The 27,465-nt window shown below is 36.4% G+C and overlaps 1 protein-coding gene across 3 annotated transcripts; it reads right to left on the bottom strand.

Annotated features, from left to right (window-relative positions):
* LOC121855576 (trafficking protein particle complex subunit 13-like) lies at positions 1–24,020 on the bottom strand. Of its 3 annotated transcripts, none has more exons than XM_042350584.1 (11): positions 23,763–24,020; positions 22,218–22,386; positions 20,639–20,723; positions 18,351–18,484; positions 17,684–17,801; positions 11,436–11,456; positions 5,096–5,192; positions 4,392–4,624; positions 4,089–4,189; positions 2,395–2,545; positions 1–1,193 (listed from the first exon to the last, which is right to left on the bottom strand). In XM_042350584.1, the coding sequence occupies exons 1-11, from the start codon at positions 23,800–23,802 to the stop codon at positions 1,053–1,055; spliced, it is 1,290 nt and encodes a 429-aa protein (XP_042206518.1). In that variant the 5' UTR covers positions 23,803–24,020; the 3' UTR covers positions 1–1,052. The 3 variants fall into 3 exon arrangements, with proteins under 3 accessions (XP_042206518.1, XP_042206519.1, XP_042206521.1); XM_042350585.1 differs by lacking the exon at positions 11,436–11,456 and adding an exon at positions 11,322–11,330; XM_042350587.1 differs by lacking the exon at positions 11,436–11,456.
* Positions 24,021–27,465: the final 3,445 nt, after the last annotated feature.

The following is a 27,465-nucleotide window of genomic DNA, read 5'->3' as shown; positions in this document are numbered from 1 at the left end:
GATAAATTGTCTTAATATGTAATTTAACTCAACTGAGGGAGATATATATATATATACAGTATATACACAAGAAAGAATACTGTTGAACTACTGCTGTTTTTTACTTCCCATTTTCTGTGTTAGCATGAATGTGGGAGAACAAATATTTTGTAGTAACTGAGGCATATTTTTACCGATTAATAACCTGTATTTTTTGTTATTGTTAGTTGCTACTGGTATGTGTTTGCAGTGACTTTATCTCCTTTACAAAGCCATAAGTGTAAGATGGAAGACAATTATTGAGAAGAGTTGTGCCACTTCCATGTAAGGAATATAGGATACAGGAATCCTGACCCAAAACATACAGGTACACCTTTTTTATCTCAACATTAATTCCATCATTTGAAAGCACTAGTTAACAAATTATAACTCACCTAGAGCCTGTACAATTGCTTTCTAGACTGCACTTTACACATGAAACTTGGAATAGGTCAATCCTATAACTCAGGCATCCAATAAAGCCATACAAGACAAAAGCATAATCACCAGAAAATCTTCAAAATCAGTTTGGTCTTGGTCCCAAATTTGAGGGGCTATACTTATACCAACAAACAGTGAATGAGGGAAAGTACCACTAATCCTTGGAATAACCCTTAAGTAACACAGTAGAGCAGGCAACAAGTATTAACAGCATACTTATGGCAGATAAAATGTGAAAGTCAGGAGCTTGCAGTCCCTTTTTATGGCTGACTGGAATTTCAAGATGAACATAAATTAGACTAAAGCTTCAGGCCTGGTGACTTGTTGGTTCACTGGCTTCCAAAGCGATCACCAAGCTGGGGTTGAATATTATGCTTAGTTAACCCTGACACTCCATAAGAGCCCTAGTCTTCAGCAATTTGTGCTGATCTTTAAGGACAGCATAACCTGCCAGACAATGTTAAGGGATTATTCTACCAAAGGGTCTTTTTCATTGGCTACTTGGCATTCTACCTGTAAGCCATAATTTTTGTTTCAATAATAAACATTATGTACAGACAGTATGCACAATTTTACTTAAAAAAGAGCAGTAATTAAGCAACTTGGTTCACCCAAGCAGAAAAGAATGACTCGTGCTCTACAGACTTTTCATTAGTTATAAACACCTGTGCTAAATTTTCATAATTGTAAGTTCGTTTGAGGAATGTGTCAGTCAGACGTACACCAGCTATAGTCTGAAAGGAAATAATTTTTTTAGTATTTTTTCACAACTTTAATATTATATAAAATAATTACACTCTAATTATTGCTTGTATATAAACCAAACCCTTCATCTTCCAACCTGTCAATTATCATGCCTACTCCAGTGAAGGAGGAGCAGTCACCATAGCACTGTGCTGTATGTCACATGTATGTCAGTTCATTTGCCAGAAAGCAAGTTGATATAGTAGTTAGCAACTGGCTGGAAGCCAACTTAATTGACGCATGAATTTGTTTAAGGTGTAGAAGTTTTCACCAACTACAATCACGTTGGCCTCCAGATGAGGGGTGCCCGCCCTCTCCATTAAAAAACCACGAGTCAGGGTGGATGTAAAGGAGTTTGTTTGCTTCAACAACATTTCACTTGCATTGCCAACTCGAGCAGATGGCAGCTCTTATTACTGGTTTCATGTCAGAGGCAGGTAGAAGGGAATGATATGCCACAGGGCAAAAAGCAGCTGCATTTGCCACAGCATCAGCACACTAATTCCCCTTTTCCCAACATGGGCCGGAACCCAGTAAAAACTGACTTTCCGGCTATGACATTGAATGAAAATAGGCCACTCTAAAATAGCTATTACCAAGGAAATGGGGTGATGAGACACTTGCTAAGGCCTGGAGAACTCTGTGAGAAACACAAAAAATTGCTATGAGGTTGGGTAAACATAATCTTGATGGCAAATAAAATACCTGAAAGCTCTGCCGTAAAAACAGATGCCACAGAAATTGGGAAAGACTATCCCAAAACCCACCCCTGTATTCGTCTGGATAATCAAGTCCAATATGTTGAAGCTAAGAAAAACTGGAACACTATCTGGAATCTCCTGATCTATTGCCAGAATTGCTTGCTGGTTTGAAAATTTACCAGTTTAGGTGGACGTGTGAAGCCCCCTTAACTGAGGACATGGAAGTGTTTATCACATACTAAAGAAATTTTTTACAGGTGGTTAGTCTGTTAAGGAATAGTCTCTGAGAAAATAAGGTATCAGAAAAGTATATTAATTATTGATCATATGATATCAATTAAACTAAATAGTATAAAGGTGTTATCAACTAAAACTAATCTATAACTTAATATCCTGTTCTACAAAATGACACATAAGTTATCATCAAAAGCTTATCTAAAATTAAAATAAATTCTGGTTTTGTGTGACCTGTATGAAAGACACCACTAACCTGTAAACCAGTCTGTAGTGGTACTAAAGACAGAGAGAGATTTGTAGACTGTCCAGGCTGAAGGGAAGGTAAACTGCGGCTGCTAACCCCACTCCATTCTGAACCACCACCACCTCCCAGGAAATCAAGGTGCAACTCTAAAGTTCGTTCACTGTTGAGGAACAATGTATACTGTAATATTAACAAGTAAGGAAGGACTCTGGTATCAAGAATCACAGCTGATGTAGTTCCCTATATAAGAAGATCCAACCACAATATAAATTGTCCTTACCGTTATCAGGTAATTTAAAATCATATAAAATATAGCACATCCCACAATTCCCTACAAATATGCTATAAACACTACAGTTTATGTGTTAGTATTAGCTTATTCTTTAATAAATTCATATATCTCCCATGCAAATACTCATTCACAAAAGTTTCCCCTCTAACCAGTAGTCTGATATTAATTACCTGAAGAAAAACTAAATCAATATATCCTCAGCACATGTCAACTGTCAGTCAGTTCTTTGTTGTGCACTCTTGGCAAATATTGGAAATGCACAGGCTTTCGAGTGTATAGGAACATGCACTAGTGTTCATAAGGCCTGGTCTTCTCACTTGGAGCTGCAATAACTTCCTTAGGTTGAGGTTGTGAACTATAGTGGAGCAATCATTAGCTAATTTTAGGTATGTACAGTCGCCCACAAGTATTTGTACACACACCTATGGATCTTGTGTGGGGGTCAAATTATCTGGTAACACTTTCCTGTAGAGAACTGTCAGAATTCCAAAATAACCCTTTATTTAAGTGTTATTTCTACATATACTGTATGCTATGAATGCAGTATTTGAATAGTGTCAGGTCTTGAAAACACAATAAATCAGTTGAGTGGACAAATATACAAGTTGTTACTGGTTGATATTGCAGTAGGCTTATTGTGCCCTCCTCCACCTCCCAACCCATTTAATGCTACAATTGATAGAATATCATCAGTGTGGTAGTGGATAGTAAACAAAAACAATAGGCAAAGTTTGGTAATGCTAAAACAATTTTATGAGAAATGCTTCCATGCAGCAATGCAAGTAAATGACAAAAGTGTTTGTAACAACCAATGCTCTAGTGTATAATCTGAAGGATGAAAGAAACAAGTTGATTAAAAGAACTGAGAAAGGATAGAATTTTAGTGTGGTAGATGATGATAAATTGTCATTTAAGGAACATATACAAAATGAAGTGAACAAAATGAGTCTCTTAATAGACCTGATCCAGCAAACATTCCCACTGAGCTGGGCTAGAAATCTCCTGGAAACAGCAGATACTGTACTTAAAACTGGATAATGTATTTGGTAAAATAGCGTACAAAATATGTAACGCAGATACTTGAAACTGCAGTTGGTAACCCATCGTTGGTGAGGGATTACCATGAAGTACATACATACAAAATTCTGTTTCCACATTTGTTGATGTAGAAAATAAAAGTAAACCATTAATCAACTTACTCTGTCAATCTATGACCAGACATCGATTCAACATAACAAGCTTACCTTTATTTTACGCTTTATAACCACATTTCTTCTACTAATTCCAATAAAGTGCAAAATAATCATCATAAATTCACTCTGTGAAAATTATTTCCATATTATTTAAATTGTCCTTGTGATAAATAAGGTGGTCATACAGACTACATCCACAGTACAGCAGAGCAGCTTACCATATATTAGTGATGGATAAGCCAACTTCAAATTGTTCTTCCAAACGCACCACACTGGGAATCCGTTCAACCGTCACTCTTACATCTCCATACTGTGGTGCCTAAAACATAAAAAATATCAATCAATTATGGTTCATAATAGCCAATAAAATATCATACACTGTAAGACTAACATACACTGTATACACTATTTTAAAAACATTAACCTTGACTTTGTAAGAAAAACTATTATGACTCTTTTCCACTATGCTGTACAGAATAATCAATGTTGCACTTTGGTCAACCAAATATCAATCTTCAAACCATTCTCTGCAGCTGGCTAGTTTGAAGGCGACCACGATCACCCATGTTTGTCCGCCACACAATATCAAGTTTCCCTATAGCAGTGGCTTGCCGTAGAGCTGCAGGATTGCTACGTGCCTCTGGTTTGGGTTTTAGACAATACAAGTATTGTCTGGTGTCATGGGGGTTAACTACATTCATTCTTCCAAACACCAATGTATTTGATTCTTGTGAAACCTTATTCATGGGGGTAACTGAAATAAATAATTCAACTTTAGTGAACAGATGAAAATGTAGTACAGTATATGGCTGTTTATTCATAAACAATTAAATGTATCATTGTGGCTATATATCTTACATATTCGTGTTAAATATTAGTTACTCTGGATCACACCAAATGATGACAGTAACTCATTATATACAGGTGGTCCCCTGTACCCACCATTTTCCTTTTTCTCACTGGAAAATAATTACATAAAAATAAAGACTACCGCCACATCTGAGTTAGAGCTTACTTCATAAACCTTAGTTCAGGTGGGCAAGTAGTTGTTTATGCAGCACTTACCTACACTGATCTGACAGAACTGTTCTTGCCTCTATGGCACTGAGCTTCCTGGAAAATGCAGGCCTACCAAGGGGTGTTCTTGTGATGGAATCTGTTAGGTCATTAGCTAAATGAATCACACACCACAAATACAAATGTGAATGAAGATAAAATACTGTACCTGAAAAGTATGGTGAAGGTTCAAGCTCTACTTTCTCCAAGCACAGCGGTCCTGATGTAATGTTCTGGACTCCTGCCTCCAAATAAACCTCATCTGACTTGGAAGAAAATAAAATATGCTAAACACATCCATCAAGACTAAAATTAATTGATACTTAAAGGTAAAAAGATGCACAATTATCATCTTGTTATTACCAATTACCACCATAATATCTCAGGTGTCTCACAGTGCCTGTATTACTGTACAGTATTTACAACATTCACCTTTAGCTAAACCACATAAATGAATAATTACTCTGTACACTAGATAATAAAGTCTAATGGTTGTTATATATATACAAGATCTTTAAACAAATAATGGTGTGTAATTTCTGCAGTGGAGAAAAAAAAAAGTCATTTTCTGGTGAGTGAAAGCACTGAATATATGCGAGTTACATTAGAGACTCCAAGCTAAGTAGTACAGTACAATAGTTGGTGCCAAGCAAGGGGAGTAGGATAAAAAAGTAAGAATGCATGTTAAGTACAAGAAAGCCTGGTTGCTTTGAGGAGAAATACACCTCATATTCTTTATGAGTATTGATGCTTCGATCCTCCTGGAGGACAATGATGAGGCTCTCAACGGGGAGAAGAGCTTACTGTATATACAGGCACTGCCAGCCCACTCCCCAAGTTACATACTGTACAAGCCAATTATAATTCAGTTTGTAGAATGCAAGTACAATACTAACTTATATAAAACACTTTGTATGATTCCCTTGTTTTAAGAAACGAAATAGGGATTCCTAATAAAAAAACTATACCACAGTAATTAATACAGTATACTGTACACAATATCTTCACATGAATACCAAACCAGATGCTTCCAGAGTTAAACTATACAGCACCTTTATGCTTCAAGCCTACTACAGTACAGTAAAGTACAGTATTACCAATACAGTACTGTATATGGCTTCAGTTCTTCCAGTCACACATCTTAGGGTAAAAAAAAGTCATTGAAGGTTAGCGACAATGTAAGCTGAATTTTCAATAAACTTATTCTTCTCACTCATTACCGGTAAGTCATACTATATTTTACGACTCCTTACTCTGTGAATAAGCTCTTCTACACAGAGGAAACTTTGCCTTGTACATTCCACTTCTTGACTTTACCCTTTTACATGTGTTATTATCCAATTGTAAATGCACTGCTTTTCATCCCCAAAAGAGAACTCAATGCTACATTCTCATGTCAATCACTCATAGTTGATTCCTATAAATGCATCCCCCTCACTTCTCCTGAGTCCTTCACCTCATCCTTCATATTATTTTAGGTCTTCCTCCTCTCACCTACTTCTGAATTACATACTGTACTCATTTCAAAAACATTTCTCTTCCCATTTTCATTATGCCCACATCAACATACTCACTGCCACTCACATTCACAAGGTTGATAAAATCTATATATGGGATAAGCAATTACAGTAAAGGAGATGATATATCCATTTGTAATGGGCAGACAAAGTGCATACAACTTTTCAAGCTGATCTGTTTAATATTCCGGTTATTTGGGAAAATAACTGATCATGTCTATTATGGAACAGCAAATTGATTGTTACTTTCCATATAGTAAAAGGATGACAAATTCTCAGCAACATAAAACCCCAGATCTCTTACCTCCGGTCTTGTAATCATTATCTTTCGCCTCCTAGATTTACACTGATGATTCCTGCAGTCATAACATTTGCTTATTGTCTACGTACGATTGTTTTCTTTAAATTTATAGTACAATGGATCTTAAAACAAGCTGCAACTACTGTTTAAAAAATATCAAATAAATCAGATAATGAGATGAACTCACTTATAAAATAATTATGGGACAATGCCTCTTTTCAGAAGCTGTGGATTATCTTTACGGGTCTGGACTCTCCAGGGTTAAGATTCAGAAAAGGTCGACCACGGAACTTTATAGTGAAGCTTATAAAGGGAGATAGAGCCCCCCCCCCCAAAAAAAAAGAAAATAAAAAAATCCTTATATATATTACGTTTCCGTCGCAAATTTATATTTTTCAAGTTTTTCGGACTTTTCGATTACACTTAAGAAAGTTCATTTTGGCGGGAGACACTGTTTACATCTTACTCACATAACTATGTCCCGCCAATCAGCGATGTTTCAGTGTTATGTGATACTCCTGCCAATGCTCAGAGTATTGAATTTTGTTTGGCTAGTTACAAAATGGAATCTCTAAGCAACAAGTGTCCTTCGTCAGCTTGGCAAACCATTTATCGTGTCTTTGAAAATGAAGCTGCTTCTATTGGCATTTTTAAGGTTCATGTTATTCTGTCAAATTCTATGAAGTGTGCAAAGTGCAGTTCACACTGTCACTATCATCAAGATACAGTATATGGTTTTGTACTGAAAGACAAAAACTCGTCAAGACAAAGAAATATCCTCATTGTGGTTTCTGCATTTAAGGGCACTTGGTTGGTCTAAGTACAGTAAATCCTCAGTTAATGTCGTGGTTACGTTCTTGTAAACTGCAACATTATGTGAAACAATATTAAGCAGCTAAATCTTTCCCATAAAAAACTTAAGCAATAAGTAGATTACGTTCCAAGCCTCCCTTTACCCCCATAACATGCATCAAAATTAACACAATATAAACACGATTGCAATTACTTGTATATTTTGCACTGTAAATACATATAAATGTAAACCACAATAATGTTTAATTAAAATTTTGTATGATATATTGTACTCACTGATGACCAAAGGTGCGGTGGGAAGGTGGCAGTAGTGGAAGTCACTGAGACCCAGAGGGTCCTCCCCCTTCTCCCACTGCCCACATCACTCAAAGACAAAGCACTTCTAGAACTGGGTCTTAATTTTCTCAGCACTAGCACAAATAGTACATACCATGGTAGCAGGTAAACCCAACACTACCCCTATATTCACAGCATGTTTGCCAGCTTCAAAGCAATGCCAAACATCCATCTTCACTGTAAGACTTATGCTTTGCCATTGCTTCTTGCAATTAGCAGTACTGACAGAATCATTTGCTGGTCATTTTGAAGTCATATCAAAGGACAAAGTAGAGCTAAACAACGTAAACAAGGTGAACGCGAGGTACACATGACGGCATCCACACACGGCAGAGGTGTAAGCGAGACTGATGCTCCGTGGTGAAGTTTTAAAGCATCGCTAGGTAGGCAAGGGAAAGTGTTGCGCTAAGCAAAGTAGTACCATCTGACTGACAAAGTAATAAAGATTTTACACAATGTTATGTGGAGCCTTGGTATATTGTAGATACAGTATCAACATAATAACGGTACAACATTACCAGGGACAATGTTACGGAAGGACTTACTCTACCAAAAAAGTAGCAACACTTTATCATCCACCATCTAATAATTAAGATAGGTTAGGTTAGGTTAAATTAGGTTAGGTTAGGGTTGGTTAGGTCTTTTTTCCTTCATGTTTTTACCCCACAATTTCCCTCTACTGTACTGTACTGTACTTGAAAGCCCCGCCCACTTTGTGCGATCAAATTGTTGGTAATGGGGGGGGGGGGGTCAAATCTGAACAGGTCATTTCCAACAAAAATGAAGGTCAGATTAAATTAAAACACCACAAAATAGACTAAAAAATCTATTCTTGTTAGTAGTTTCTGTGGTAGACCTTTTCCGATCTTTACCCTCTCTGGAGTTTGACCATACTGTACAATAGAAATTGATGATTGTACAGTAAAAAAAATCATTTCACCATTAATATTTACATATACAATATAAACAAAATAAATGCACAAATAGGCATGAGTCCTGATGCATTCCAAGCACAAAATATATGTAATAAAATGGAATGAGTGCACTGAAAGCATACCATAATTAGTATTTTACTCTAAGGTGTGAAAAGGTGAAAGTGGGTCCCATAAGCATGACTGCCTAGATCACCAAAACACATTTAAACAAGAATTAAAATAACACTCATTAGTCATCAAACTGTTAAAAAACAAAACAAGTATAAATGAAGTACCGTATTAGAATATTGGATCCCACTTAATAGCTACAGGATGACAAGAATGAACTGTGAGATCTATCACCAGTAAACACCATTCTGGCAGAGTCTGTCATTGCCAGTACGTTAGCACTGCTTAGAGGCAGGACACATTAACCATATGGACAAAGTAGTGATTGATTAAAGCTCCTCATCCAGTTCGATCATTTTTCTGAGCCTCTGATCTGGTGGTTGTCTCATTCAACTCAGGTCATGAGTTGAATCCCCTATTGAGGTTCACATTTCATGAACCACTTCAGCCATAAGTAGTTAACATAATAAGTTGAGCTTCGTTGCTTCCAATTTATAACAGCATTTAACCCTGTAACTGCTATCATAGCGTTTGGCTGATTTGCCAAAATAATGCCATTGTCGTCTTAAGACAATTGGCATTTGGCATCATGAATTTAAAGCTGTGCATCAAAAAGCAAATAAAGAATGGAAAGTCAATGATTGATAAGACACTATAGAGTGAGATACAAGGCTGGTGGCATTTAAAATCAACTTGCTATTCTCATATTTAAATTATTTACACCATCATCATACACCCCCTTCCTCCTGTCCTCAGTGGCCCCTCACCCATACCTACAGTGCCACAGCCTGGCTCACAAACTATGCAAAGGAGCCACCCACTTTGCACCATAAAAACCCACTGCTGCATTACCACAACCACGTCGTTTGTCACCACAACAAGAAACAGCACTTAGCAGTTGGCATTCACTCTTCACCTCACTTCATAGGCCTATAACTTGCCACCCATGATAGGTAAAAGTTTTTATTTAGTTATTATGGCTTCTAATTCTTTTATCTTTAATTGCATAAGATTTTTTTAACTTTCATGTCAGTACTGTACAGTATATGGGGTGCCCTTGATTTCCCAGATGTTGCAGTTATTGGGTCAATGGAGGAGAACAGGATCCAGGTCACTCATCTTGTCCACTCAGCCATTACATAGGATTTCATTCTTAAAATTTTCATCCAAATGAGTGATTAGCAAGATTTAACCCCCTGAGGATAGTGACTGCAACTCATGGCCATTACCCACTGGAGAAGGATATGCTGTACTGTATTGAAAAAAATAATAGTAATAATAAAAATTAAACATTTGAATCTTACCATAAAGTTCCTCATTACACCCCCAAAGTTCAGAGGTTGGAGGAATAAACAAAGAACATCTCCATTCCCTTATGGGAGCCACATGGGTGGACATATAGCTTGTGGAAGCTACTCCATCACCAGTATATTCCTCATCCTTATCACTCATATTCTCTTAAGATTTACTAGTCAAGTCTTAAGGGAATTCACTATCTTTACTTATATCACTGTCACTGTGCATAGGAGGGTCATCCTTCCTTAAATCTCAAAAAATATATAGGTACTGTATACCTGTATACGTATACTGTATATTCCTGGGAGGCAAAATCTAATTGGAATTAAGTACCTCAAAAACCAATCAAGGTTGTTAAAACTTGTGTTGCTTATATACTGTAATCAGCAATTATGGATTTCTTAATCCACTTATTTGTAACATTAATTTATATCCAATGTCAAGCCTAATTAATGACTGCCATCAGAAATTCACAACAGTTATATGTCAAACAAAGCTCTTTGAATAAGCACAGTAACCAGACACAAACCAACAGAGCAAGTGTCCAACAATACAGTACACCACGCACCTTACATATCTAAAACAAAAAAGCTTTAAAAGTATAATAAGCCCAAAAATAGTACTACTACAGTACAGTGTTGCACATAGACAACAAAACTAAGCAGCAATACTTACTCCTCTTGGCTTGTCTACCTGGGAATCAGATGCTGACAAGGGAGTTTTACCAGTAATTGTAGGAGCTGTGTGGGTTGACATCTGAACCCCCTTCCCCCTTTTTTTTTTAATAATTCAAGATATGTTAGCCTGCCTGTGAGTTTTAACTCCTGACCTGAATGCCTCACAGGTTGAACGAGATATCTACCTAAACAGAAGCTCAGAATCCCAATTCAACTGAGTGAAGTGCTGCTTACCATAACAACATTTTCAATATAGATAATGTATCCTACTACTGAACAATACAAGCCAAAAGGGGATGTTTACTGGTGGTACATCTCACAGATTACTCATCTCATCTGAGGGTCATAAAATACTTTAATCAAACTATGAACATAAAAAGAAAAAGAATGAAGAACTTCAGGCTGTACTTACAACATAGTCCTGCATGCAAGTGAGCATGGCAGCAGGCATTCATGCAGAAGCAAGCAAAATGGCCATGCAAAAACATGCTGGAGTTAGATATTTGGAGATATAAAAATAGCACACCTGGGTCTTGTTGTGTGCCAACTTGAAAAGAAATAAAGTTATCCTTAAATTCTAAGATTATTTACTTAACACTACACAAACAGTCACTACTTAAATGATTAATTACTACACAGTACATGTACTAAATATATTATTGTCATGTTAAACTAATGGAAACTCTACAGAATACTAAAAGTGTACCAGTACCAGAAACTATTTACCAAGAGCCACAATTATAAATTACTGGAGCTAGAAATACTTACATAAATTTTTTTCTTCAGATTATGAATTATGAATATTACATTGAGTCATGTCCCAAGTGATTAAAGTACTAAACTAAATATAAGGGAATAAAATGTTTCAGGTAGTTATATTCAACATTCTAAAAATTAAATTTGCTACAGTGATCCCTGTAAATGTGCTAGTCATCATCATCATCATTTTACTACAGCTTGAAAATAGCCCTGGACAAGATTATTGAGAACAATTGGAGATCTTACACAGGTCATTGGCCTCTATCTTCAGTCATGGCCACTTCTAGTTGAGGTGACCTTCAGGCAAATCAGGATTAATAGGATTGTGTAGAAGTTTGTACAGCATTTGTGGGCGCATAGTGGAAAAATCAACTACCTGTACTGTACAGTTATGTGTGTATTATAATGGCCCCAAAATACACTGTAGAGTCTTTAGATGAAGTTACAATCAGCAAGATAACAAAAGGAAAAGTTTCAAATTTGAAACTTAGAGATCCACCTGCCTCTTGCATCCCCACACTACATCCATCCACCATCCTGACTACTATATGCTGTTGTCACCATTCACCAGTGTAGCCAATGTACTTATAAGTTTAACTCACTATAATACTATGTAGAACAAATCTTGGTAATGCTAAGAGAATAAGACTGTTTACCTACCATTAAAAGCCTATACTTTTTATTAAAAATCTTATACTATGAGTGGGATCATACATGTCTTCAGGACAACATGTCCAACCACCACAAACCATTCCTGCCTGCCTCCTCAACAACTATGCAACACCACCACCATCCATCAATATCTCCAAAGTTTTTATGGGGTAAATATACTTGTTTGTACAGGCAGTGTAAATTATGCTATACAGTATACTGTATAGTGAATTTGGAAATCTACCCTTTTTAACAGCATGTACAGTACAGGGTATTCTTATTTATTTTAAAACTTAAACAGTGAAGAACATTTATATTCTTCACAATGATATGATCAGACTTGAATCCTTCTGATTTTTAGGTACCTGTTTATTGCACATCTTAAAATACAGTATAGTAAACACACAAGGTTCTTGAATGAAAACAAAGATGATCCTGTACTATGGTGTGACCATACATGTTATCAAAAGCACCATGGCCAGCTGCACAGCATAGCACCCACCCACCTGCTACCTCAACAACCATCATCATCCACAACTACAGTACAGGTAAAGTATCTCCAATGTATTTACAGACTGAACCTACTTGTGTAAATTATGCTGTTTTATGATGAATAAGAATGGTTATAATTCCATTAAAAGAATAAAATTTCAAGAATTCAGATTGAACCTTTTATGACCCATCTTTCAACCCAAATCTTGAGCATTCACAGGGATCACTATAATATGCTTGTTGTGTCAGTCATGTAACTTGTAGATAAAAGAATGATTTATAAGTTAAAAAAAGCCACCATTCACAGATATAAAGGAATGATTACATACCATATTTCCCAGCCTATAAGTTGCACTTTTTTTCCTTAATTTTTTTCCTTAAAATCACCGTGCATCTTATCGGTCAATGATGACGTTTAAGGTAGGAAGTTCCACTCCAAACATGAACCCCAGAGACATCAAATACAGTTCCCAAATGGCTCAGATATATTACACAGGCTTATAGTACACTATACTATGCTTAGATAACAAGCAACTAATTTTAGACTTAAAACTGGTATGATGATCAGCTTCTAAATATTACTGGGCCATAATTCCTATGCCTATGGAACATTATCCTACATATCACTCACCCACCGCATGTTTTGGTAAACTAACGCCATCTACGGGTAGGTGGACCCACTAACGTAACAGCTCAGAGGTACGGACATTTCCTATACAACTGAAGTCTCGGTATTGATGTTCCAAACAAATGTTCATGTGTTTGTTCAGTTATTTTATTATTCTATGTTCTGATAATAAAATAATTTTGTTAACTTTCATTCTGTTTATTGTTGGTGTAGTAGGGTTATTGTAGCATGGAAAAAGTAGCCAACCTGGCAGGCAGACATCACAGCCCAAATGCATGGTACATTTTTATTTAGTATCATGTATTCAACTGTGAATATTGTAATAATTTTTAAAAAATATAAACCCATAAGAATTTTTTTTTAATGTGTAGTTAAATAAATTTTATTCCCTAAATACAAAATTTAATGATTTCTGTGGGGGTGGTAAGCTATTTAAGCTTTCAAAATATTTTTTTCTCCCAAAATAACCTCCGTTATATTAGGGTGCGTCTTAACGTCTGAAATTTTTTTCTCCCAAAATAACCTCCGTTATATTAGGGTGCGTCTTAACGTCTGAAATCGGCCGAGAAATACGGTAGTTGTGAAAGCCAATAACTTAATGTCAAAAAGCTTACTAGTTACAATACTAATAATCACCTTGTCATGAAATTACATTAGTTATGAAAGATATCGATAAACTGTGAAGGAATAACACAGTACAGCATGCCCAGATAATTTGCGGATTATTATTTCACGGTCCTCTATTATCGCGGATGACACCCTGGATGTACCCAAGAATGTCTGCGGGTAGTTTTAAAGTTGCCAGCTTTTATGCCGCCGGTACAGGGAGCGCACGAGTTTTGTGGCGTCCCACAAGGTGTCTCTCTTGTCCGGGAGGCTGGCCCACTCACGCCCGCTCCCTACTCCTCAGTCCGGGATAAACACTTGTCCGCCTCACGAGCGTGCTACTCTGCTCTCATAACAACTGTGCTCCTCGTGCTTGTGATGGCTCCCAAACGCCCTCAACTACCTTCATCCAGCTGCGGGAAGGCGCCCAAACAAGTGAAGATAGAAAAGAAGGTAATGACCCTCGTGGAGAAGATACAACTGCTGGACAAACTTAGGAGTGGCCAAAGGTTTGCCGCGTGTGGCCGGGAGTATGGCATCAACGAATCAACTGTCCATTACATTAAGAAGAAAAGAGAAGGAAATACTAGAGGGCATTTTAACATAGTGACAGTACAGAAAGGTAAGATTGGCTGGGAGTGAATACATACACTGGTTAATTACGAGTTGTTGATAATTTTTATAATGGTTGGAACTGGGCTGTACAGGTAAAATAAATAATTATCCTAAGGGCAAACACATTTCTTTGTACTCAGGTAAAAATGTATACCCCCCCTCCTCCCCCGGTCAGCAAATCATATTCGTGGGTTTGACTATTTGCAGCCACTTTGAGAACCTAATCCCCGCGAATTTGATGGGCATGCTGTACAGTAAAGTAAATAAATCTGTGAACTCTTCAACAGGACATGTGCAAGAAAGAAAAAACAGGAATCTGGAAGACTGACAATATTAGGAGAAATTATTATACCTCTAAAGCTTAAACATGACACTTCTACACCTACTACAGTAAAAATCCCCATAATTGAAAATAATAAGGGGAAAAAATGGTACTTTCCGTTATCTGCCCCAAGCAAAATATAAACGTTTCTAAGTACTGTACTGTACCTCTGTGGTTATCAGATATAATGGCTCAAACACTGGGCAATGATGGAAAAACATGTGGAAAAAAGCTTGTACGATAGACCATAGATATACACTCCACAATTGACTAACATGAACTGACTCAAGATTCAACTGACCGTAACCAACATGCATGACACGTATAGCACCTGTACTTTGTTTACATTCAGATGGGCAGTTGACGGTGGCATCCCATGGCGACATGAACATCATATAATATACTCGTAAATGTCTCATAACTACAATTTTTACCAAATACAGGCATTACAAAAATGTTAAAATATACAGTACTATTGTATATCTTAATATTTCAAAATGTTACCAAATATTGTATTAAAAAATGTGTAATACTGTAGTATATATTTCATAACAACAAAACATTATGAATTATGAGTGACTTTGAATTAGTGGGATACAAATTATGGGGTTTTTACTGTACTGTATAATACTCTTGCCCAATCTAAATAACATGCAATAAATTAAATGATACTGTACTACATTAACAAAACAGTACTGTAATATAGCATATACCAGAAACAAATATACAGTAAAGCCTGATAACATCCTGTACAGTACATACATATATACAGTACCAAAAACAATATAAACATAGCACATATCTTTCAGGGGCACACCTGTACTCCTGCACACCAAAAGATCTACTGCAGTATGTTTGAGTCACTAATGAATTACCCCACACTAAGATGCTTGCTCTCAAGAGGATAATCAACTCATTTTATAAATATACAGGTAGTATTAATTTTTCCAATGCTATGACATAAGTGAAGTTTCAACAACAGAAATTTGAAGAATACTTCCACATCTGCTGCTGACAACCCCTTGCTCACTGAGGATGGAGTATATATGTTCTAATAAATAATTACTCCTAAATGGGTAAGCATGTGGCATATAATTACCTCTTGATATTTTTTGTTTAAAGCTTTTGTTGCAATGGACACATACTATGCCAACTATGAAACAGCCAAATACACATTAGTCCAATACTCTTTTCAGCAAAAGCAACCCACTGCACATTCAAAATATACCATACTGTACTTTCATGCTGGTTCATGACAGATGTAATAAAGACATTACTAGTACAATACTGTACACCTATACATTACAGTACCTGTACATTGAAACAATAAGTCCCAACCAAAACCATTTCTAACCTCGAGTATTTCACACTATCAACAGAGTGGTCTATAATCACATGACTCATTGTATCTATTCCTTTGTACAGTAACCCACGTGCATGCATGCTGTGAGTTGGTTTTGTTATTTTCAACTCGTATTTTTGGATAGATATACAGAACAGTACATATCTTCTTTAATTCTTTTTTAAACTCTGTTACATGTAACACTGTACCCTCATTAATTCAGATAGTTATACAGAAACTTGGATTTTGGCTTAATTAGTATGTATTTTAACAAATTACTTAAACATTTTCAATTAGGAATGAATCCGAATTAACCGTGCATTTCCAAAAAGTTGATTATTATTATAGAAAAATATTATGAAATATTTTAGATTAAGATGAATTAATTATACGAATAAAACATTAAATATATTAAGATACGTTTGAGTGCGTAGGTGAGGGGTGGTGGAGGAGAGAGGACAACTCACCACCTCCCGCTCGTCAGCCCACAATCCCTTTATAACGACAGCATGCAATTTTACCATATTTTCCTTATTATTTAGGTTCTCTTGGTATCGGATTCATAAAACATAATCGAAAAACAATTAATTTCCCCCAAAAGGTCCCACACTCAATCCAAAATACATTCACGGTAACAGCTGATCGTTTCTGCTCTCCCTAACAATGTTGCCAGCACTCACCATCTCTTAAGCACCGGAATTTTCGGTAACTCGAGTGACCCAGAGCTCTTTTTGGTCGAATTAATGAAGGTACAGTATAGAGTAAAAATATATACAAAAATAAAAATACTGTAAAAATAAATAACGAGGAATAATATCTATGAAGATGGTGTGTAATTGAATAGTTGACTCGCCACCCAGTAGCACTCAAGAGTGGGTGAGGCTGAGCTGCGAGTTATGTTATTGTTCAACTAGTAATTTCGGGTAGATTACGTAATTTTCTTCATTTTCTTAATAACTTTTCCATAGCAGTGACAATGCAGGAAAAGCATTCAGGTAGCAACCATGGTAAAACTGATCTTTAGGCACCGCAGAGAGGTAAATGTGTTAATTTTTTCTTACCGTAAGACTGATTGAGCGTACAGTATATTGATCCATTGTATAACAGTCAATGTCTGTATACTGTATGTGAAATGATGTATATCAGTACAACATATAGCGAGGACCCCCTGTGTCACATAAAATTAAGTCGTTTATGTCATGGCCCAAAACTGGCTAACCTTCCCATCTGACAACAAATAAAAAACAATGGAAGGAATTTTAACAGTCTACTCATATTCTACCTACAGCAAAGTACTGAAAAAGCTAAACTTGGATTACTGGGTAATAAGTTTTAAGAAAACAGTTGAACCTTCCATACCTCTGCATTATAAAACTTGGTTTTCACATCCAGAGGCTTCATAACTTGGAACTTGAAGAACTTACGAAAGCTGAGACGATCTCCAGAAGATGACAAATAACTTACAGCACAAACCAGGCTAAAACAAATATGGACGAGTGAATAAACTTTTTAAAGACAATGGTAAATGAAATATCCCTCTACAAAGTAGTCATGCACTTTTCAACATACAAGATATTTTTTACTGTAAAAAGAATATTACTCCTTTTTTCAAATATGCTGTCTCCTGCTGTATATTAGGACAATTCAGAGATAATCTCCACTAAACACAACTTCAGTAGATATTTTCTCTCTCTCTCTCTCTCTCTCTTAACTACCTGAGCCTTCCACTTCATTATTACGAAAATTTCATCCATCATACATAATCTTCCTCTTTGTTGACTCAACTATTATATTACACTTGATTCATGGTCACTTGCACATATAAGCCTCAAGTAGACTTCATTCATCTGACAGCATGACTACTAAATGTTTCTGCTTGTTCATATATTTACTACCTGGTACAGTACTGAGAGTGGATCCACACTTATCAGTTCTAACATCAGAAAGAGTAAAAACCTTCATGCAGAAAGATATGTAAATAATCATACTTCATCATCTAATAAAATCCCTTATAAAATAAACTAACATGTGTGTGCCAATGTCCTTAACTTCATGCTGAATGACCTCATTAATGGTTCCATTTCCTTCTAACTGATGTAACATCTCATTGTCGTCTTCTCCTAATAATGGCACACGCTGGTTACTCATCTGCAGGACAGCCTGTGAAATAAATCTTCCATAAGCCCATGAATTTCATTTCACTACATTTTTATCTCATGAATAGTCAACAAACATATACACTACATTACAAAAAAATTAGAATGGAACCCTTTTGTAATTCACTCATTCAAGTTCTGTACCCCCTTCATCCACCTTTACTGAGCAGAAGATAATTTTAAGCCAAAAAATCTGAAGCCACCAACATAATAGAATAGGACTGACCTGCATTAAATACTGTATTACATGGTCCATCTACAATGAAGCATTCAATTTAAGATCTTGATAAAGTTTATTCTAAATAATATTCCAAATGACCATAGCAATAGGCTCATCACTGTAAGCATATCAAAACAACTCTGCTTACTAACCAACCATCTGTTTATCCAATTTTAGGCAATTTCTAAACTCATAACCTCTTATAAGTACTACACAAACAAGAATTATCCTTGAAAAAAGATCCTCCCAGGAAAGCAGCAATACAAGCTTACAAAAGCAAAATGTAAAGGGTTGAACTCTGGAGTCTGTGTCTATAGCCAATATGTATCCAGTACAATAGAAAACCAGCTTCAAGGTTCATACCAGTGTACCTCTGACACACTGACTTTAAAATACAGTTCCTAAACACAGTTGAATTTCAGCTTCATTAACCCTTTCAGTACTAGCCTTGGTCTATTACTTTTTTAAATAAATAAATGAATGAATGAACTGACCTTACAACTTGAATGAAAATAATATCGAAGGCCATAAAATCATAAAAAAACCTTAGCAGCTTCAGTTGCTTCATGTTTCCTTAGCAGTACTATATTTTGGTACAGTTCATCTTCCTGGCATCTCCCTGTCTGACAGTTTATCTATATACTGTACTCAAGCTAAACTCTAACCGAGTTACACCAAAAACCTCACTCTTTAATTGTTTTGTCCTTTAGGGGTAAGAACATTCTGCGCTATACCAAGGATTTGAAGAAGACTTTTTGTCGTCTTGATCCTATAAATGTTTCTTGGGTATCACTCACTCATGAACATGCTGCAGAGGGTAATTTTGTGTGATCTGAGAAATAGGCATTACTGATTTCCTGTATAGTATCCAGATTGTACCATCAGTTGCCTGCATCCATGAAGCAGCTGACTTCTGTGGAGGCCTTTCAAAAACAACCTCAAGACCTTTCTTTATTGAAAGCTTATGTACAATGATGGAAAATTACAGGGTTTAGGAATTCTTACAACTTAAGAATAAACGAACTGTCCCTTTGTGATTTTTTTTTATTATCAGCTCCCTGACTTAGTAGTAGGGTATTTCAAGCACTAGTGAATTCTTTGGAAGAATTGGCACTTTTAAGGAACATAAGACCAGCTATTATTACTATTATTTTTATTATTATCATCATCATATTCCTCTATCATAAAACTTTCCAACAAAATTCTGTCTATTGCTATCCATATCACCACATAATTGTTCTTATTCTATGGTGTCTGTAGCGTAACTGAATAGCTGGAAAATTTCTGAGGTTGAATTATTACTGCTGGTGAAATATGGTGTATCATTATGTGACTCAAGTCTGTTCTATGATATTTGAGACAGGTGGGATACATCAGCCCATATCTCGTACGTATTGCTGGAGCTGGATTCAAAAGATTTTGTTGGCTTATAAGCAATTTTGTTCCGACATAATGTAGTCAGTCAAACTGCTTGGAACACATGTACATAAAACTCTTTTCCTTTAGAAATAATGAGTATCTACATGTTTTTCACCCCCTTAAAAAATATAATACAGTACCTGTGTAAAAGTATTGTAAAAACTAAAAAAAATTGTTGATAGAAATGAAGGTGTAAATTATACAGTATACATGTACAGTACTACAGTACTGTAAAAAAAAATCCTGGATAGTTGTCATAAATTGAGTTATACCTGCACAGTACAGTAACATCTTAGGAAAACACAAATGATCATGCCATAATGAATAATTCTACCTACTTCTCTTACCATTTTTGTAATAATGATCATAAATTTGTCAAATGGAATTTTTAGCATTTTTCACCAAAGTAAACAAACTGAAAATGTAGTTGAAACCTGGCACTTATTGAGAACACCTCATAAATAAGTCAACACATAAAAATAATCACGTACTCCGGCAGATGAACTCGAGATACATCACCTTAATTGAAACTTCTCGAATACTATCACTCCCATCATTGTGGACACAGAGACAACACGAGAATGTCTCGCCCAGGTAAATGTTTCTGAAAATGAAAAAAATTGGATGACAGTAATGTACTACAGTGTATCTCAATAACTATCAAAACCATACAACTTATTATACTGTGCAGTTAATCCCTCGACAACCACGGATTTTGGGTATCTATTTCACAAACCGTGGCATTGAATTTTGAGTATCCACAGTTTAGAACAGTGTCATTTTCCCTCCGTGTTCCATGTACAGTATTCATCCACGCAGGTCCAGCTTCCTGCCACTGCACATGCCATGCTCTCTCAGTGTTGTCATCTCATACCATGCAGAGGTATTTTACTGCTCCGTGCACTGGATATTTATTACGTATTTTCTACCGTAATAACATTGATTTTGCCTTTAACTATGGCCCTTAAATGTGCATTGAGTGTTAGTGATAAAGGTGAGAAGAAAGTGAAGAGAGCAAAGAAAGAAATGAAGTGTTTGATAGACTTGTGCATGGCGAGAGCATAGTTTCAGTGGGACCTGCCATGGGGGCAAACAAATCCTCGATTCGTACGAGTGAGAAAAGTGAGGCTACAATCAGGGCTAGTGTCCTCATCCACCAATGTCTCAAGGAAGGTAAATGCCCCTTATACTGTTAAATTTATATAACTATTTAATTTATATTATGCTATTTTATTTGTATTTAACTAAAATTTAATGAAACGTACAATACAGGTATTGTTTTGTGAAGGTACAGGCAAATTAATTAGACTTTGATGAGCATTATCGGCAGCTATGAAACCTAACCACTTATTTTCCATAAGCCTTTACACAGATTGACCAACTACAGGGTTTTCCAGGAACCTAACCCTTGCAGTTGGCGAGGAACTACTGTACATATATAAAAATTCAGGCTTTGTATCCAAAAAAAAAAAAAAATCAGGGGTCGGATTATACAAGGGATACAGTAAGCTTATACATGAGTACTGTACTGTATACGTATACAGTACAATATATCTTTTTCAACTTTATTCACACTGCAAAAATCTCAAAACAGGTATTTAATCTTGATAAAGTATGAATAATGGACAATGGACAAATACTGTACAGTATACATGCACTGTACAATGAAGCAAAATAAATTGTAGTCACCATTGCAACACTACAGATCTCATGGAAAGTAGCAACAACACATCCTAATTTTGCTTCCTGAATGATCTCAAAGAATACTGTATATTCAGAAAACTTCTCATTTTCTTACTTCAAAGAATTAAATATTTGCTCACAAAACAATATAGTACTCTGTAAACATAACATGAATTTCTTAAAATAGCTATGGCCAATTTTAAAACTAAAGTACGTACACTAAATTCAAAGTTTACCAATAGCTTACATTTCATATAACAAGCATTTCTGGTAAAATGGTACTATGGAAGTTCAGGATTTTACAGTACTTCAAATAATACAATACTGTACTGGAATATAAAACATCTGGGAATATGCTGAAGATGAATTGCCTAAAATAAAACAACTGTCATAAGTACAGTACAGTATATCTTACCCAAAGCTCTGGGGCAACAGGAGCATGTGTCCCACCCCTGTGTTTGAAAGCCCCTGGGGAATGGCTATGTCAGCACGAATATCTGCATTGAGATATTCACCTGGCAAATCACGAGCATCACAGCCAATGGCTAGACCAGTAAATAGCGAGGGTCGAGTCAACCGCATAACTGCAAGTAAAGACCACACAGTACACTCAAATTGTATTCTGACACCTGATAAGTGTATACAGTATACAGTTCATCTCACTATAATCCCTGCATGTTTCATTCTAAATCTAGCTAAAGAAATATAATTACTCTTTTGACACAGGCATGGTACCAGCAACAAAGTTCAGGTACAGTATATAGACACAGTTCTGTAGTTTATTTGTGATAATGATACATAAATACCTGTACGTACTGTGAATTCTTTCAAAGTTTTTAATTCATAAAAAGAAAACCAGCAAATGATATTCTATATAAAGACAATGCAGTACAGTACAGTATAAAGAAATCAATACTGTATAGAGTACAGTATTTATTAGTAAGTTCTGTAAATAGCCTTCCACCATCTAATACACTATAGGACTAGGCATGTGTCTGTCTGTCTGTTCTGGGCAGCCGAAACGGCACAATCGTTTTTCATCAAACTTGGTGGAAAAATAGCAAAAAAATTTGTAGAGTGGAACAAACCTGGTCCCATGTCGACGGTTTCTTTAGGAAGGCATTAATTAACCATTTTATTTACGATGGAAAACGATGCAAGTCTATGGACTTGGCGCACCCTAATTAGCCATGCAAGTTTACGGACTTGGCGCACCCTCATTCGCTGTACGCTAGCCAAGCACGAGCGTTCTTTCACTGGGCACGAAGGTGCCCGCGATGATTTGTACAGTACTATACTGTATGCCCAATCCATCTACACTATAATAATATTTAATGACTTTGTCTAAATTTTAGCCAGCATGCAAATAAAATAAGTACAATACAGTAATGTGCATTACTATAAGTCTGAAACAAATTTCCCCAAAACATTTTAACAATACTGTAAGTACTGCTAGTTTGGAGGACAATTTTGGTCTAGCTTTGTTCAATATTTGATGCTTAATGCAATGGAGATAGTTTTTTGTGGAGCCTCCCTCTAGGATGTTAGGTCAGGTGAGGTAAGTCTCATTGGTTGATTAAGTCAGGTACTATTGGGTTCTAGTAAATGTAAATGTTACTTCTTTTAAAATACTTTCAGTACTATAATGATAAAAACATCTGTGGAAAAAATTTACGAAATCATACAACTTGGTGGTAGTGTCGTCCTCAGTCATTACCTAAAATGCTATAGTGATTAGACCATCTGTGGAATAAAATGAACATCAAACAACTCCTTGTGGTAGTAGTATTGTTCTCAGAAATGACCATAGTGTCGTGTAATTATCTAAAATCTATTGATTGCAACCATAAAATTCACAAAATTCTTTGGGTGACAACAAGTGAAATTTTAACCTTTTTCTATAGTTCCTGGTTCACCTGTTATATTGTTCTCATGTGGTTAAATTAAAGCCAAACCATACCTTTTAGACTGAGAATATGGTCTTTATCCTTACTCTCCATTTTCAATCACCTTCTACACAAACACTGAAATAATCCGCACTCCTTCCCTGTCTTGTCTGGTCCTCCGTGGTTCTGTCTCACAAGGCCTCTTATTCTCGGGACCACATGATATTAGTATTTTCCCTGTCGTCCTCAAATACCCAGTAAATTTGTCTTTATTTCCAACTATAAATGTTAGATGCTTCTGTCTCCCACTAGCCGTCTCCTTCCACCCGTCACCTGTCAGAATCTCTTATTTTCACAGGTGCTTCACATGATATTATCCTATTTTGTTTATTATTTAACCCATAAAATACTTAATTAACGTAATTACTGTATGAATTCAATATTTGTTGTTTATTTATATTGTTTTAACTCTTATTGTCCGGATTCATTATCATGGTGAACTGGTTCCCTGTTGTCATACATACAGAGAGGCAATAGGTGTACAGGGTCAGGCAATAGGTGTACAGGGTCAGGCAATATGTGTACAGGGAGGAACAACTGCTTGGCCGGTTACAAAATGTACCATAGTCACAAGCTATAAAAATAAAATGAGTTTCAAGATTATGACATTATCTAATATAATTTCTATAATATCTTCCACTGGTTAGGTTAGGTCAGAAGCAGTTGATATATCACAAGAATTGTCAAATTACCACTGCTATAGTATCTCCAAGATAACCTGATTAGTTCAAAGAAAATGTACATGTAGCTGTCCATTTATTCAAACTTAAATATGTTCACAATCGGTAAGCAGACCTGTTATTCTCTAAAATTATGTTAAATATCTAGACTATCAACATGCAAATGATTTAAAAGAATTAGCACTTCAGAGAGGATGCTAGAAATTTTGGGTAAATTTTTACTGTCAGCCATGAGTCCCCAGGGGTTGACCAATGTTTTTCCAGTGTAATTTGGTGTGCTTTAAAAACGAATCTGACCTTCGTTTTTGGCGGAAATTGCTCGTTATTGCCCCCCCCCCCCCTAACGGTAATGGGGGAGAGCCTGCGAAATTGGGGTTTTGGGTGGAGGACACGAAAACTTGTCATCTAACCTAACCAAACCCCTAGCCGGTAGGCCTAGCTTAAACAAACCTAATCTAACAAATGTTTCAGTAATTTAAAACTTTGGGCCGTGCCATGTCTGAAAGTACAATACCTTAGTTAGAAGTGGATAGAATACTTTTACTTTTACTTTTATCCTCTTCACCAAATGATCGGCTCGTTAGCCGCTTGGGCAATCGGTCACATCTCTGTTACGCACTGTTGGCAAGTAATGAATGGGCATGAACCAAACATATATCACAATAGGTAATGAACTACAGTTTGTATGGCTGGATATATCCCAAATAATTTATAGAACTGATAAAACTCAATATAAATACACGCAGTCCAGGAGGGGAGGTAAAACGCTCAGGGCTGGCGGGAATTTCGCTCATCTCTACATCATCTCTCAAGTGTCAGCACTGTGATACTTAACCAACAAAAACATTTCTGTTATTACAGAAGGTAACAACACTATGGGTGGAGGATCATGTGGAAGGCAGCTGAGTGCATCCCCTTGTGAGATGCCATCTGTTGATTCAGTACAGGGTACAGCACAGGTTTACCTTATGGAAGGGTCATTCTAGGTTTATGGAAAATTTGGTTTACAGATCCACTAGGGTTGACAAGATGATGACCCATGCCAGGTGGGGGAAGCCATTCTGACATGTGTTTTAAAACAAATGCCTCAGTGGCAATATAATAAACAAAAATATTTCACACACACTTAACCAGGCTGGTCGAAGCAGCCGAGTGTCTAGACTCAATAAAATAAATAACTAATACGGTACTCAAGTATGATCCTCCACTCCCTAATGTAAATCCAACACACACTGGTGTCCAAACTTTAACTCCTAACCTGACCCCAGTGAGGTGATGCCTGCACCCATGAGTGCCAAGGAGAGGGGGAGTCGAGTCAGAATTTTCTCAGCATTTAATATGCACTACTCCCAGGCACTAATGTACTCTAAAGGTTAGGTTAAGTTAGGCCATCCTGTATCATCTTATCATCATTTGACCTGCCTGCATCATATCACAAGCTCAAGACAACAGCATCTGCTGGGGGGTACAGTATATTTTGTTTATTTACAATATGCTGCACTTGTACAGTGGTTTTTGTGTAAATAAATACTGTACAGCTGTGTCTGTCCGTGCGAGATGCATAGTTTAGACTCGGAAAACTTACCTCGGTACCCGGAAAAATTACAGGGATGTGGGATTTTTTCTGGGAATGACAAATTCGTCTCAAATACCCCCTGAAATCTCTCAAGCCTGAAAGAGCTGTGAACCAATTATTTCGGCTAAAGGGGATACCATTGCATGCAGCATATTTACTGATGTTCATTCAAAATTAAATGAAAGAGAGTACAATACACATGACTGCCCATTCCAAACAGTGTGGATGCAGCACACTGTATCCTAAGCCTTCGGTACTCTGTTTAACTGAACAGGCAATTGGTTGGCAAGTACGGGCTCTTGATTTCCACATACAGTATTACAAAATCACAACCTAACAATTCAATGATGAAGGGAAAACATCAAGTTTAGTAATGTGTGCCTAGAGGGTAAATACTGGTAATGTTCTACAGTATTATCATCATTTTTCATCTACGACTACAGTATTGCTCTTTACTGTAGGAACATGGTTGCTATACACTTATTTAATAACACTAAATACATACAGATATTTCAGTTATATTGTCTACATCATTTTACAAGTTATGACACAGGCTATAAAGGTAATGGACTGCTGAATGGACAAAGCCTTAGCATAATACTGCACTTTATCAAATCAGACATATTAAAAGCAGAGAGGTAACAGTGAACACGACCATTTACTTTGTGATTTAGCTCCCTCAAACTTGTATTACTGAATGCAGCACCCAATAGTCCCATCTGACAGGGATTAATTTACTGGAAACAAAGGATAAACACTGATATTATGTGGCTTTAGCGTAATAGTCAAGATGGTTGAGATCTTAGGTTCAACTCCTGGATGGTGAGATACCTTCACCTTCATCATCTGGTTATTGAAAAGAAACAAGAGCTTAAAGTTGAATAGCAAGTTTATTTGAACAAAAACCCTTTAATACATAAGGATACATATCACAGACTTCACCTAGCAACTCAGCAAGGAGTATAGGAAAAGACAAGCCCTACCTTATAAATAGCTTCTGACACCTCACTCAAGTCTGTTAAGCGAGTCAAGCACTCGGTTCACAAAAGCAAGAATTCTTTAGTCTTGCCATTCCACAAAAAATGAGCTTCAAATATACCTATTGATAGAACCTGGCAAGATCCCCCCCTTCCCTCAGCTGGTAATAACTCGGTAAACCGCTTTAAAGGGAACACCACTTTATAAAACATTTGCCACATAGTTCACACACATTCACACATCTACAAGCACATACTGGGTCTTACAGCACAAGATGCTCTAAAGCATTCTTATGATACGCTCTATAATGCTTACACACATCTCTTTATCATATTTTCCTCTTATATGAGCCATAACATCCCAGAACAGACTGTATTAGTAACTTATATTAATTTATATGCAGTATGTGCAAGACAAGTTACAGACTGTCTTCTGTATACAATTACACTATATTGTACTGTATCTAAAAGATCTTGGTAAACA

The sequence above is a fragment of the Homarus americanus genome, unplaced genomic scaffold, assembly GCF_018991925.1.
Source record: "Homarus americanus isolate GMGI-L3 unplaced genomic scaffold, GMGI_Hamer_2.0 scaffold48406, whole genome shotgun sequence".
NCBI classification, from domain to species: Eukaryota; Metazoa; Arthropoda; class Malacostraca; order Decapoda; family Nephropidae; genus Homarus; species Homarus americanus.
Note: the sequence above shows the minus strand (reverse complement) of the source record. Positions and strands in the feature narration are given on the sequence as shown.